Raw genomic sequence first — 13,529 nt, forward strand, 5'->3', positions numbered from 1 at the left:
TTCTAATGATAATAATGATATCAGATCGATGATTAAAAGAGAGCTATAATCGGTCCAACTTGAGTTTTCAAACTCTTTTAGGGTTTATATACATTACAGAACCTAGTGAGGATTAACAGAATTTCAAAATATTTAAGATTCAAGTTGATGAACATCGATTGTAGTATAAAAAGAGCTATTCTAAAGACCCGTTCACTTCGATTTGATCGATAGAGCGCTATATGATTTTAATATACAACATATTTTAAAAATATAAGTGTTATTCATTCTCAACTCATGGGCTGGATTGCCCTTATCAGCTTATTGTTTTTAAAACTGGTCCAAGAAGCACTTGCCCTCTGAACCCCTCCCCCCATTTCACCCGCCAATGAGGATACAGAGAAAAATGTAAGAAAAGAACATTAAGACGTCCCCCCCCCCTTACGGAAAGAAATTAAAACAAAAACCTTACAAAATTGATGCTGTTTTGTGATTTTGTTTTTTGTAATATAACAATAATTATCAAATTCTTCATGTAGATTGAGACTCACACATTTCTCACAAGCAAAATACTTGCCCCTGTTGTACCAATTTTTCAGAAGAAAAATGTTATTATACACTTGGTAAGAATGCTATAATAGGTCACCGTCTTTGAAAAGCATACCTGAGCATTATATTTCAACACATGAAATGCATATGCTGAGTAAAGCCAGATGAGTGATTTGAAACCTTTACACAGATTTCAAGTGGTCATTAATTTTGCATAACAGTTCACCATTTTCTGAGGCATCCCAAATCCCGTTTGGGCGATAGCTTCTTGATTTGAACTTTCGCGAACTTTCCAAGCTAGGAGTTTGGCGAGACAACCCATGATGTTTTGTTTGTTTGTTCAGATGTTTCAATTACAAATTTTCACACTGCCTGCTATTTGAGATTGTATGCCTTTTATTGCTATGAAAGTAAAGTTCTTTCACATTATTCTGACAGTTTGTTCACCTTTTGAGTGCTGACTTTGCACGCACGTAGACATACCCTGTACACATCCACACTTATACCCTTACATAGCTGATATCTAGAGAAAGAGAGAGAGAGAGAGAGAGAGACGGCCAGAGAGAAGGAGTGAGAAGGAGAGACAAGGTAAGAGACTAAAGAAAGTATAATATCCCCCCCCCCCCAAAAAAAAAAAAAAAAAAAAAAAAAAACAACAACAACAAACAAACAAAACAAAAAAAAAGTTTGCGAAATTCACTACACTTGTTCGACTATGCATTCTCATTGTCATATTGCCCGTACTTTTTCAATAGTTCATAAAAAAATTATACTTTTTTTTTTTAACCTTTTAAAAATCAGACTCATGGTGTGCATTGGAAAAAATGACAAATAAGATAACAATGGATTTAATCATATTTTACGTTGTTATCTCGCATTTATCAAGTATGATTCATCGTCAACTGCAGAAGGGAAAATGCACACCTGTTTCTCGGGGTGAAAAAGAGACTTAAATGCATCTCATCTCACCTAACCCATCATCAGATCTGAGCTACTCTCTTCAAGATTATTACTGTCAAGTCTGACTCAACGATATAAGCTGGTGAGTTTTCTGCTTTTCAATAAATTGTCTGTCTAGAAGTCTGAATCTTGTGATCTCTTTAACTGATAGATCGAACTATATTCCAGCATTCAACACTAGCTAATATCAGAAACGTATTTTTTTTTTCTTCTTCTTTCTTTTGGTATACTCTCATTACTTATCATTTCTATTTTTTCAAATACAGTTGTTATTATTTTTGCAAAATATATTACATTTACTTGTAGAATGAGAAAAAAACTGTATTCCACTATTTCGTTCTTTTCTACAAACCCTTAAATATTTTTTAAAATATGGAACATATAGTTGCTTTAAAAAAAATCGTCTCGATCTTCATAATAAGAAATGGCAGTTATTGTGTTAAGTAATTTTGTTTATGAGAATTGCTTTAGCAAATACATTAACAAAATATAAAAAATAAAGGCAGTTATGGAAATTAATGTAGATGTATTTCACAATTTTGGTATTACAATCATATTTACTCGAGTGTTTACCATACAAGGTGGGGAGAATTTAGTCAAATCTCACTTCCGCTGTATATATTATTGGTGTTGAAGCAAGCCCAACTCTGAATACATTTAAAATGAAAGAAATACAAACGATTACGTTTGTTGTGAATAGCAGTTATTAGTTGTATATATATATATATGCAATCAGGTGTTAGATGTTAGTTGTTAGGTGATAGGTGTAAGGTGTTGAGTGTTATAGGTTAAAATTCTTTATTATGTCGAAAGGGACCGGCACCACATAAGACTTTATTGTTCTTTCTTGCCGGTTTCCTTATTTGTATATATAATTGTATTCTGTGTTTATCTTTCGTTATGTTATTTGTATGTTCTTTACTTATCTGTAAATATGAATGTTATAATTATTATGTTTTTATATGACGAATGGAATAAAATTAAATGAAAAATGAAATGAAGTAGGCCTAAAAGTTTAAAAAGTTGTTCTTTACTCTTTCTTTTGGTTTCAGTCAAGATGCGTGTTTTCATCACACTTCTGTTGGTGGCTGTTGCCAGTGCCGAACTTGCCCCACTTCTTAAGAACACCGAACCCATTCCAGGAAAGTATATTATCAAACTGAAGGTATGCTAATTCATTTTGAACCAGTAAATTTATAAACGGGATTTTATAATATTTGTAAAGCGTAGAGGAGATATTTTAGACTCTCTGATAGTCATGAAAATAATGGATGGTCTTGTGAAATCACAATATAGGGAGGGCGTAATGAAAATCGCTTATGATTGCAGGCTCCTGCACTTTTCCAACAGAATAGTTCGGATAATACTTTGAATTTATGATAATATGTTATGGAAATATTAAGTTTCGTATATGTACATATATTATGTAAAAAAAACATTTTGACATGAAGACATTTTTGTTTGTATATTATGTTGTATTACAATTGTATGTTCTTTGTTATTCAGTTATATTATATTTGGAAAAATTCAGAAATAAAAAAATCAAATCAAAGATTAATACTGTTACAGCTAAATACTTTACAAATACTCTTTTTTTTTTTTTTTATTTATAACACTTAATGCTAAATCCTTGATGTTTTTTTAAATAAATATACTTATCACTTTCATCAGCTGGTAATGTTTCAATATCAAATTTTTAGTGTATCGTTTTTGGTAGCTTTGTATTGCAAAATTTATTTTGTTTTTGTGTGTTATAAAAGGGCCAAACATTTAGGAGACATTAAAATCACTGAATAGACATACAGAAGACGAATACATATACATAAATGAATTTATATTTTGACAGGATGGTTTCAATGTCGATGACACGGCCTCTCGTGTTCGTCTATCCGGTGGACATGTTCGTCATATCTATAAAGCAGTCATCAAGGGATTGGCTGCTGAACTCACCGATACGGTCCTTGATGCTGTAAGTTTGATTTAACTTGATCCATTTCTCATTTTGTGTCTACAGGGGGTGTTTCACAAAAACTGATCGACTTTATGTTGAATATAACTATATGAAAGGCCATTCATGCCACTGGTTGCTCTCACTATTGGTCTTTCAATTATGATCTTTAGATAATATCTTTTCCTTCAATAATGAATTATCAAATTATTGTTATGTAGATTTGTGACCATGATGTGTACGTCCCTTGAGAGACCAATGCCAGTGAATGGTGACAGCACACAGTGGCATGAATGGCCTGCCATATAGTTAAGTCCAACTTAAAGTCAATCTTAGTCCTTGTGACACACCCCAGGCCTTTATCTGCCATGTCATTGTAGCGATGGGGTGAGGGATGGGGCCAGGAGGCTAATCTATATATTTACAACTACATGTATTATTTTTTAGGTATTTGCCAATGTCTTTCAAAGTATACTATACTTATGTTGCGAACACATTTTGCAAGTATAGGATATACGTTTGTCTTTTATAAAATATCAATAGACCCCGGTTGAGTATAGTTTCATTTTGCTGACAAACCTGGGTGGACCATCATGACATTCACCATCTTCGTAACTTCGATATTGATGTAATTACAGTATACTGTTTTCTTAAGATTTTTTTCTTCAATGTCGCTAACTTGGAAACAGATATCGTAACCTACGAAAGGATATAAGCGACTGATGTATTTATAGTTCGATGATGACATTATTTAATGTAACTACTACCCGAGCGGTATATATATTTTTCAGGGGCGGATCCAGTGGGGCGTGGGGGCGCGCACCCCCTGTTTTACCCTCCAAAAAAACATCACATTTATTTACAGTTTACTCATTCAGAAATGCCTCAGAATGTACCACAGAGCATCTAAAGGTTCATCATTTTCCGGGGCCCTTAAGTGGGACCCCGGACCCCACGCCGTAAAGGCTTCGCGCTCGCAATTTCGTACATGTCACGCCCCCCTCTTTTGGAATATCTTGGATCCGCCCCTGGCTTGTCCTACCTAAAAACACGTTATGTATGCAATTCGCATCTTGACTAAATAATTATTGAAATACAATAGTTCGTACAGGTGAATGAAATAATTTGCAAACAGGCACCAGGGGCGGATCCAGGAATTTCTTCCGGGGGGGGGGGGCACACATGGGGGCACACGGGGGGGGGGGGGGGGGTAAGAGGACATAATTATATATATATATATACGACTCAGCCAGCCGCTGAATAAGCGGGAGGGGGGGGGGGTAAGAGCACATTTAAACAAAAATTTGCTCCGAATATTTGAAAATCGTGCCGGCTGCAAATTCGCTCAGAGGGGGGGGGGGGGGGGGGGGGGGGGGGAGTGCGTACTATTTTTTATTTTTTATTTTTTTTTGGCCGGGGGCACGTCCCTGTTTTTTAGTACATTTTTGGCGAACTTGGGGCTGATTTCAACATTTTTTTTGGCCGGGGGGGGGGGGGCACGTGCCCCCTGTGCCCCCTGGATCCGCCACTGGGCACTTAACAAAGATTGATGCTTTAAAGTTTATTACAATACGAAACTCTTCTATTCTATGCACAATACATTGTATATATTTTATTTTTTCATAATAAATTATTGACCCAGGTGCGCAACCTCCCGGCGGTGGAATACGTAGAAGAAGATGGCGTCTATCGTACTCAGGACGTAACCTGGGGTCTGGATCGTATTGATCAACGCTTTCTTCCACTGGACAATAGTTTCGATCCTTTGGGTAAGGGATGATTTGCAAAATAATTATATAAAACATATCAATTACACTGTTACACATAAGAGACCCAATTTGGATTTCCTTAGAGAAAATTAAAGAGATAAATTACATGCGACTTATAAAACAATCGTTCTGGATTTCATCTACTCTCAGGGGTATATGGTTCGATTTATAGTGTTACGATTGAATTCTAAAGCTAGGTTATGGGGTTAGGTTCATATAGTGTTAGGGTTAGAGTGTAATAGAAAATGATCGCGTTGTGTCGCAGCTAGATTCAAGATTACCTTTATTTCTTCATTTCTTAGCATTATGTTACCTCAATCAAAAGAAACAAAGTGAGTATGACGTGTTATATATATATATATATATATATATATATATATATATATATATATATGGAGAAATGGGTTTTTTTATAATCAAACAATAACATAATTATGTTGTTTTTCAACATTTTTCTCCCCAGGTGATGGTGGTTATTATTACACTGTGTACGTTTTGGATACCGGCATACGTGACACACATAATGAGTTTGATGGCCGCGCTGATCACATTGAGGATGTTAACTTTGCCGGTGATGGAAAAAACGTAAGTTACATAATTATCTCAACCAAATGTAAAAGATATATAATACATTTAAGTTTGAACATTTGCTTTTTAATAGTAAACCTTTTATTATATACAAAATGTTTCCTAAAATCAATTATGAATACACTGAAATATTATACATCTGCTAGATCACACCGAGAAACTATATAGTATATGATAAAACATGTGTTTTCGAATAACGATCATTTACCTTGAATTTCCTTGATTTAGACATGTTAAATATTGTTGTGAATTTAAAAATCCTGTCGCAGATAATGAAGGGAATAACAGAGAATATGAGTAAACCAATTCAGTACATATTTTTCTTTTCAGGAACAGAAGTATAATATAAAATGTGAAAATTGAGCTTCAGAGAGAGAGGAAGCTCAGTCATTTCTCATTTTATGTTCTTTTTGTTGTTTAAAGTACGAATGTAATGGGCACGGTACCCACTGTGCTGGAACCGTAGGATCGAGGAACTATGGCGTAGCCAAGAGCGTCCAAATCAAAGGCGTCAAGGTTCTCAGTTGTGAGGGGTACGGTAGCGTCTCTGGAATCGTCGCGGGTAAAATCAAATCACTCATATTTGTAAAAAAAAAAATTTAAAAAAAAAAGTTTTATTTGTTTGTTTGTTTGTTGGTATGTTTGTTATTTTGAATAAAGTGTATAAACTATCTTCAGTCGTATACAGGTACCATGGTCTCGTGCGGGATATTTATATGGGTCAATTAGTGGTCTACAGGATTCGAATCCGCGGCACTATATATTTATAAAGTTTATAAAAATTTGTAAAAACTTGAAGTATAAAAAATATTGGTTAAATTGTACACAGATCTACCTTAAAGCGCTTTAAAGGGCTCATTGAACAGCTTTGAACAGAAAGTTCATTATTTATTTTGTAAATGCCCATGTCACTTTCAACTTCGATATTTTAGGGAACTTTTACATTCGGTGTTACTTTGTATTAATTGATTATCTTGAAGTCCCAAATCAGACAGATACTTTGTGGTCATCTTTTTCTTTTTCTCATTCAATATACTTTCTTTTTTTAAATGTTCGCATTCTGTCTGTTTTCTCTATGTAGGATGTGAGTATGTGATGGGTATAGCTACGAAAGGATACTCTGTCGTTTCTATGTCTATTGGAGGAGGATACTCCGCGTCCTTTAATGCCGCCATCGATGCATTGTATAATGCACAAATACCTGCTGTTGTATCAGCTGGTAATGACAACAGGGATGCATGCCTTCAGTCTCCAGCTTCGGCCGAATATGTAAGAACTGCATAATTATTATGCATGATATGTCTTTTGGAAAGGCATTAATCTACATTAGTCACTCCATACCCAGGGGAGAAATGGGGACCTGGTAGAATGACGAAAGCATTTGTGTTAGTAATTGCCATGGAGATGGTACACATTGTGCGTGAATGAATACGATGACGGTATTCCGTATTAAAGCGCTATATAAATCCAGATTATTATTATCATTATTACTATTGTATAAACAAAAAGGGGCAGCTTCGATGAGGCACATTAACATTGAGACTGAGGGTATAGTCAGATAAAAGTTTCATTCTTTTTAAGTTCCAAAGGGGCAGCACTAAGACCATTGCGACAGAGAGTTGTGAAATTGGGAATTGTCTAAAGATGGCGGCAGCACTTTAGTATACTTCTTTATCCTCCCTGTACGAGCACTGTGTAGTAAGGCTCCATGTAGAAAGGCATTCTGGGAAGGTTGAGACGCTCGTGGGAGAATGGTTCGTAGGTTGAAATGGTTTATAGTGAAAGTTTACCTTTACAGTAATGCAATATGTCTATATGAGCAGTTGAGTAGGACATTTATTGGTATTAAAAAGGTCACACGTAGTATGTAATGTGATTTATCTATATTAGGAAGTAGAGCTGTTGGTGCGTAAGTAGTGGGGCACCGTCCTACTCCCTAGTATTGGCATTAAAAGCAGGAGAACAGATACTCTGCTCAATGAATATTGATAATAAGCTAACTAGGGCTCTTTTGAGGAAGGTAAGTATATTTATATAGTTTTGGAGTACAGCAGCATAGTCGGGCCACTGTGCCCTGGCCCTCTCAGAGCGCGCCCGTCTCCAACGGGTCCCATAGCTGTGGCTTAATTTTATCATTAAAAAATAAATTCGTCTCTTGAATTCCGTCCCAGGCAATCACCGTTGGAGCAACGGATGTCAATGACAAACGTTCGTCATTCTCAAACTATGGAAGTTGTGTGGATATCTTTGCTCCTGGTACTTACATTGAATCGACTTGGTACACCAGTGATACTTCTACTTACTTCATGAGTGGAACGTCCATGGCATGCCCCTGTAGAGATATTGGTGTGTGTACAACATCATGACATAAAATGGTAAGTGGACATTATTGAATGAAATGTAATATAAATGATAATAAATGAACGTGAATAAATGCGATGTACATAAATAGAGCTTACGACAATAGTAGAAATGAAGTCGAAAGTCCAATGAAGATGAAGAGAGTTGAGAACGAAAGAAGGGGCTCACGCGATGAAATGTGCGGAGGCTTGATGGCGGAAACGCGACTTCGTTGACGTGGTTGAAGAACCGTGAAGAACGCGATGTCGTCGCCGACGCTCGTGATGATGATGAAAGTAGATGGAGCTCTCGGGCGAGAATAGAAGAGAAGAGAAGAGATGTGTGGCGCTCGATGACGAAAGCAGTGAGTCGCTTGCTGTCGGAGGCCAAAGAAGAAAATGCAGACATCAAAGCCGGTAGTGGTGCTGAGACGGTGAGTCGCTCGATTGATAAGCCGAACTTTGATGGTGAATGTTTAGATGAGCTGCGGTGAGTCGAGCTCATGTGAATGAAAGACTACCGGTGAAGAAACTGGCAGCTCCCAGCGGATAACCAAGCACCATATATGTCGGAACTAGATTTAACTGTTCCACTGGAAGACTGCAGCCCGATGAACACGGCAGAGAAAGTGAAGATATGTGCCGATAGAAATGATAGGCACAGTAGAAACAAGCCCGGAGAGGAAATCATGCAGAGACGTGTTGACTCAACTGAGATGTAAGCAGGAGTTGTTGACTCGACCGAGATGTAAGCGGGAGTTTAGAAAACCTCGTGGTGATGAAAATACGCGGGTGAACGATGCGCGGAACCACGATGCTCGATTGGAGGAATAAACACACGTGGTACGAATAATGAATATAAATAAATACCGTGATGGAAAAATACTGGAGACATGAATTAATGTACGGTGAAAGTAGGGCATGTAAGAGCCGCTACATTACTCCCCTGCCAGAATTGAAGCTGTGTATGCAATACACAGATGAGAGGCGAAAAAGATATAGATGAGCAAAGTACAAAATGTCACAAGAATCAATGGCTGATAAAAATGTAAAAGTGCATGTATTGTATAGTGTATGCAGTAATTTACAGCAGCCTAAGAAATGTACAAGCATGGCATGTTGAAAGAATGTAATACAACAAGCATGGTATGCGAACGGCTGTTTAGTTGCCAAAAATTGAACAGTGAGTATTGACATGGTATGCATCGAATAAACGTGGATAAATGCAAGAGCATAAAAACATTTGATACAAAATCCAGAATGAATGCATTTTATAAAACATTGCTAAGTCCAAAAAGTCAGGGAATAATAAAATCGTACAACCAAGCTGCCAAGTAAACTCGGGATCACCAATGTAGAGATATTGGTGTGTGTACAACATCATGACATAAAATGGTAAGTGGACATTATTGAATGAAATGTAATATAAATGATAATAAATGAACGTGAATAAATGCGATGTACATAAATAGAGCTTACGACAATAGTAGAAATGAAGTCGAAAGTCCAATGAAGATGAAGAGAGTTGAGAACGAAAGAAGGGGCTCACGCGATGAAATGTGCGGAGGCTTGATGGCGGAAACGCGACTTCGTTGACGTGGTTGAAGAACCGTGAAGAACGCGATGTCGTCGCCGACGCTCGTGATGATGATGAAAGTAGATGGAGCTCTCGGGCGAGAATAGAAGAGAAGAGAAGAGATGTGTGGCGCTCGATGACGAAAGCAGTGAGTCGCTTGCTGTCGGAGGCCAAAGAAGAAAATGCAGACATCAAAGCCGGTAGTGGTGCTGAGACGGTGAGTCGCTCGATTGATAAGCCGAACTTTGATGGTGAATGTTTAGATGAGCTGCGGTGAGTCGAGCTCATGTGAATGAAAGACTACCGGTGAAGAAACTGGCAGCTCCCAGCGGATAACCAAGCACCATATATGTCGGAACTAGATTTAACTGTTCCACTGGAAGACTGCAGCCCGATGAACACGGCAGAGAAAGTGAAGATATGTGCCGATAGAAATGATAGGCACAGTAGAAACAAGCCCGGAGAGGAAATCATGCAGAGACGTGTTGACTCAACTGAGATGTAAGCAGGAGTTGTTGACTCGACCGAGATGTAAGCGGGAGTTTAGAAAACCTCGTGGTGATGAAAATACGCGGGTGAACGATGCGCGGAACCACGATGCTCGATTGGAGGAATAAACACACGTGGTACGAATAATGAATATAAATAAATACCGTGATGGAAAAATACTGGAGACATGAATTAATGTACGGTGAAAGTAGGGCATGTAAGAGCCGCTACACCCCCATGTCGCTGGTACGTGAAATGAAATTGAAATTAAGTATTTATTAATTTGTTTTTCACTGGTGAAAGTTTACAGAGATAAATTTACAAAAAGAAATAATCATAATCAGGAACAGTTACTGTAATGATAAACGTTCTTCCACTGGAAAATAAGTTCGATCCTTTGGTTAAGGAATGTATAGCTTTAGTTGGGTAAGTTACGTGAAATAAGCTTCGTATGGTGAGGATGCCGACAGAGCGAGAGAGTTAAAGAGGATCAATTAGGCGGAGTTGATTGAGCAGTGAAGAAAAGAGAGAAAGGGAGAAAGTCAGCATCAGATCTTAGGTGATAATTAAAAAAGGAAAAAGAATACAATGTCATATAGTAAATAAATTAAATATAGTAAACAATCAGAGCGATAATTGCCAAAGGGTCTGAGATGAGAGGAAAGCAAGGGTAAACAAATATTAATAATTAATTTACAGGACTGTGAGGTCTGCGATGCTTTCCATTTTACAAAATTAATGAATGGAGTTTGGCATTCCCCTTTCATTTTCTTCATTCTCATTCTCAAATGATTTGAACTTTTTCTCAAAACCAAATTCATGTTGGAAAAATCCACTGACTGATCGGGCATGGAAGGGCCAGTGGGATTAACTAAATAATTGTCTACAAATTCAATATACCACTCCCCCCCCCCCCTCATATACCCCGTTTACGTGTTACAACCGACAAAGTCTTTTTTTTTTTGCACAAACAACTTTGCAGGTGCCGTCACTCTGTTCGGCAACCTTTTCAACATGTTCAACAGAGCCTCAATGGACAAGCTCAGTGACCTAGGACAAGACTCTCCCAATTCTCTACTCTACGTGGGACATGACTCTGCAGAATAATCATAAGTCAAGATCGAGGGCATTAAAGGTATGAACAGGGAGTTTCAATCCCTAGTATGAATCAGCTTTTTTTCAGCCGGTGTGCCGCGGCACCCATCTCTAGGGGTGCCGCGAGAGAAATTTAGTTAAAATCAAAAAATTGTTTCGGAAAAACGTTGGTTTGGTGAAAAACAATTTTCAGAAACTGATAGTCTATGTATAGTTTCATGTGGAAATAGCATTTAAAAGATAATAAAGTCTTTCTTTTTCGCTTAGATCGCTGGCAACATTTTGACAGCAAGGTGCCCGAATGTATATTGCATTTTTAAAATGTATAATGGTCATGATCTCGATACACGAATATGAGGAGATTTGGGCATCTCATTACCCAGATTTATCATGTTACGAGCGTGGTAAAAAAAAAGTAATTTAAATGATGTAATGTGTATTCGGGCACCTATATATAACTTTTTGTACTCATGTCATTCAGTGGCCAGGTGCCCGCAGTCAGTACTTTATATATTTTTTAGTGTTGCTTACAATATGATTTGTACCATTTTAAAACTGTCCCCCCCCCCTTTTTTTATCTTTGAGAAACAAGTGTGCCCATGCGTATGTACATGACATTTGACGAATGCCAGAGTGATGCAAAATCAATATTCTGTGAAAAAATGATGCACTTGGGAAACTTTGTATTTCTTAAAAGGATGCCGTGAATAAAAAAAAACACGCTGATCTAATCCGTTGTCAATGTGCTTGACGTAGTGACTGCTTCTATAACTGGCTCACAGTCATTTAATTTTACGAAAATGATTCCCAAGAATTGCAACAGAAAAATATTTCAACTCTTTTTGTACAATAAAAATGCACTTAATTGTAAAAAGTTCTAAGTTCTAAGTGTTTTAATGTTCCTACTTATACGAGGATTGGTATGTGCATTATCATAATTCTTGAAAGACCTAATTTTTATAAAAATATAATGTATGTTTGAAGAAGAAAAATGTTTTTACGGGTTTATTATTTATGACCTCTTTTAACTTCACATTTTTAATTGTGCATGTATAGGCCTACATCATCTTTTTAAAAATAAATATTTCTTTCGTTTTATGATTTAAAAGACTATTAAAACATTCCTCCTCATCAGCGGACAATATAGTGAAGTTATAAGTGCATGAAAGGGGGGGGGGGTGATATCACTTTGCTTCCATTGGCCTACTGCAAAATTATAATTTTCTTAAATTAATTTATTTCAAGATACCAATTTCCAAACTAATAAGAAGGGGGAAAAGTTTTCAATATCGCATATTACTTTCTATATAACTGATTCCGTTGTATTTTGTTTTCTTATTGCAGATGACAGCATCATTCTGATTTGATGGACCAACATAAAATTAGATATAATGAGGACTCTACTTCTGTTTGAAAAATTATTCTCTTGAAGCGAGCTTAACATGCACAATGTATTCATTTAAATTCTGTTAATTTCTCTTGCATTATGTGATAAATCAGGCATTACACGGTGTTGTTAAAAGAAGGAATGGGGGGGGGGGGCTCTTTTTCTCTAAGGGTAGAACACAACACCATCAATATTCTGTTTGAGATATCGACATTTTCAAGATTGCATGTACTTTGATTGGTTTATTTTATTTTTCTTCCGGCCCCACTGTTATTTGGCGATTTATGCCACGTGTAATGACTGGTTTTTCATTTTTCTTCAAAGTTTACCAGTCATAGATGATGTTTGATTAACTTTGATTAATCTCGAAATAAAATCGATGAGAATTTATAAAAGAAGACCAGCGAATAAGACCTTATAATTTCTCTTAAAGATAAACTTTAGTACTGGTAATGCGATTGCATTGTGAAAGAAAAGGTGTGGAAAGGATCAGAAACAGTTGATCATGTAGCATGTAAGTATTGGTGTGCACTGCAAGGTTCTGGAGTCATCAAAATCATCATAAATTTGGCAGAGTCTTGGTAAAGTAACAATCACTTACACAGAAAGATGTATATGGGACAACACACATGGTGTCGGGGCTATTACTACCCTGATTTCCTTATCTTTCTATGCTCATAACTCAGCCAGTAAACATTTTCTTCCAAAATTGTTTGGCACATGACATTTATTTGTAATCTTGAACATTCAGTGTAAGTTTCGTTAGATTCTGTGAGAATTCATTTTCTTTTTTTACCAGAACTCAAGTTTATCTTTAACTTCAATCCTATGAAGAAACTTATCGTTTTGG

At 36.8% G+C, this 13,529-nt stretch overlaps 1 protein-coding gene across 1 annotated transcript; it reads left to right on the forward strand.

Annotated features, from left to right (window-relative positions):
- Positions 1–1,492: 1,492 nt before the first annotated feature.
- LOC590907 (aqualysin-1) lies at positions 1,493–13,077 on the forward strand. Its single transcript, XM_030973305.1, has 11 exons — positions 1,493–1,570; positions 2,541–2,653; positions 3,335–3,457; positions 5,079–5,205; positions 5,669–5,790; positions 6,217–6,355; positions 6,875–7,062; positions 7,965–8,122; positions 10,430–10,443; positions 11,180–11,332; positions 12,637–13,077. The coding sequence occupies exons 2-10, from the start codon at positions 2,546–2,548 to the stop codon at positions 11,302–11,304; spliced, it is 1,104 nt and encodes a 367-aa protein (XP_030829165.1). The 5' UTR covers positions 1,493–1,570; positions 2,541–2,545; the 3' UTR covers positions 11,305–11,332; positions 12,637–13,077.
- The last annotated feature ends 452 nt before the right edge of the window (positions 13,078–13,529 follow it).

Source organism: Strongylocentrotus purpuratus, unplaced genomic scaffold (genome assembly GCF_000002235.5).
Source record: "Strongylocentrotus purpuratus isolate Spur 01 unplaced genomic scaffold, Spur_5.0 spur5_scaffold_6, whole genome shotgun sequence".
In the NCBI taxonomy this organism is placed as follows: domain Eukaryota; kingdom Metazoa; phylum Echinodermata; class Echinoidea; order Camarodonta; family Strongylocentrotidae; genus Strongylocentrotus; species Strongylocentrotus purpuratus.

What these genes read in the sequence shown, in the direction of transcription:
- LOC590907 (XM_030973305.1), top strand. Translation starts at nt 2,546, where the DNA reads ATGCGTGTTTTCATCACACTTCTGTTGGTGGCTGTTGCCAGTGCCGAA. An exon ending in CAATAGTTTCGATCCTTTGG is followed by an intron (nt 5,206 to 5,668) that starts GTAAGGGATGAT and finishes TTTTCTCCCCAG; the next exon opens with GTGATGGTGGTTATTATTAC. An exon ending in TTGCCGGTGATGGAAAAAAC is followed by an intron (nt 5,791 to 6,216) that starts GTAAGTTACATA and finishes TGTTGTTTAAAG; the next exon opens with TACGAATGTAATGGGCACGG.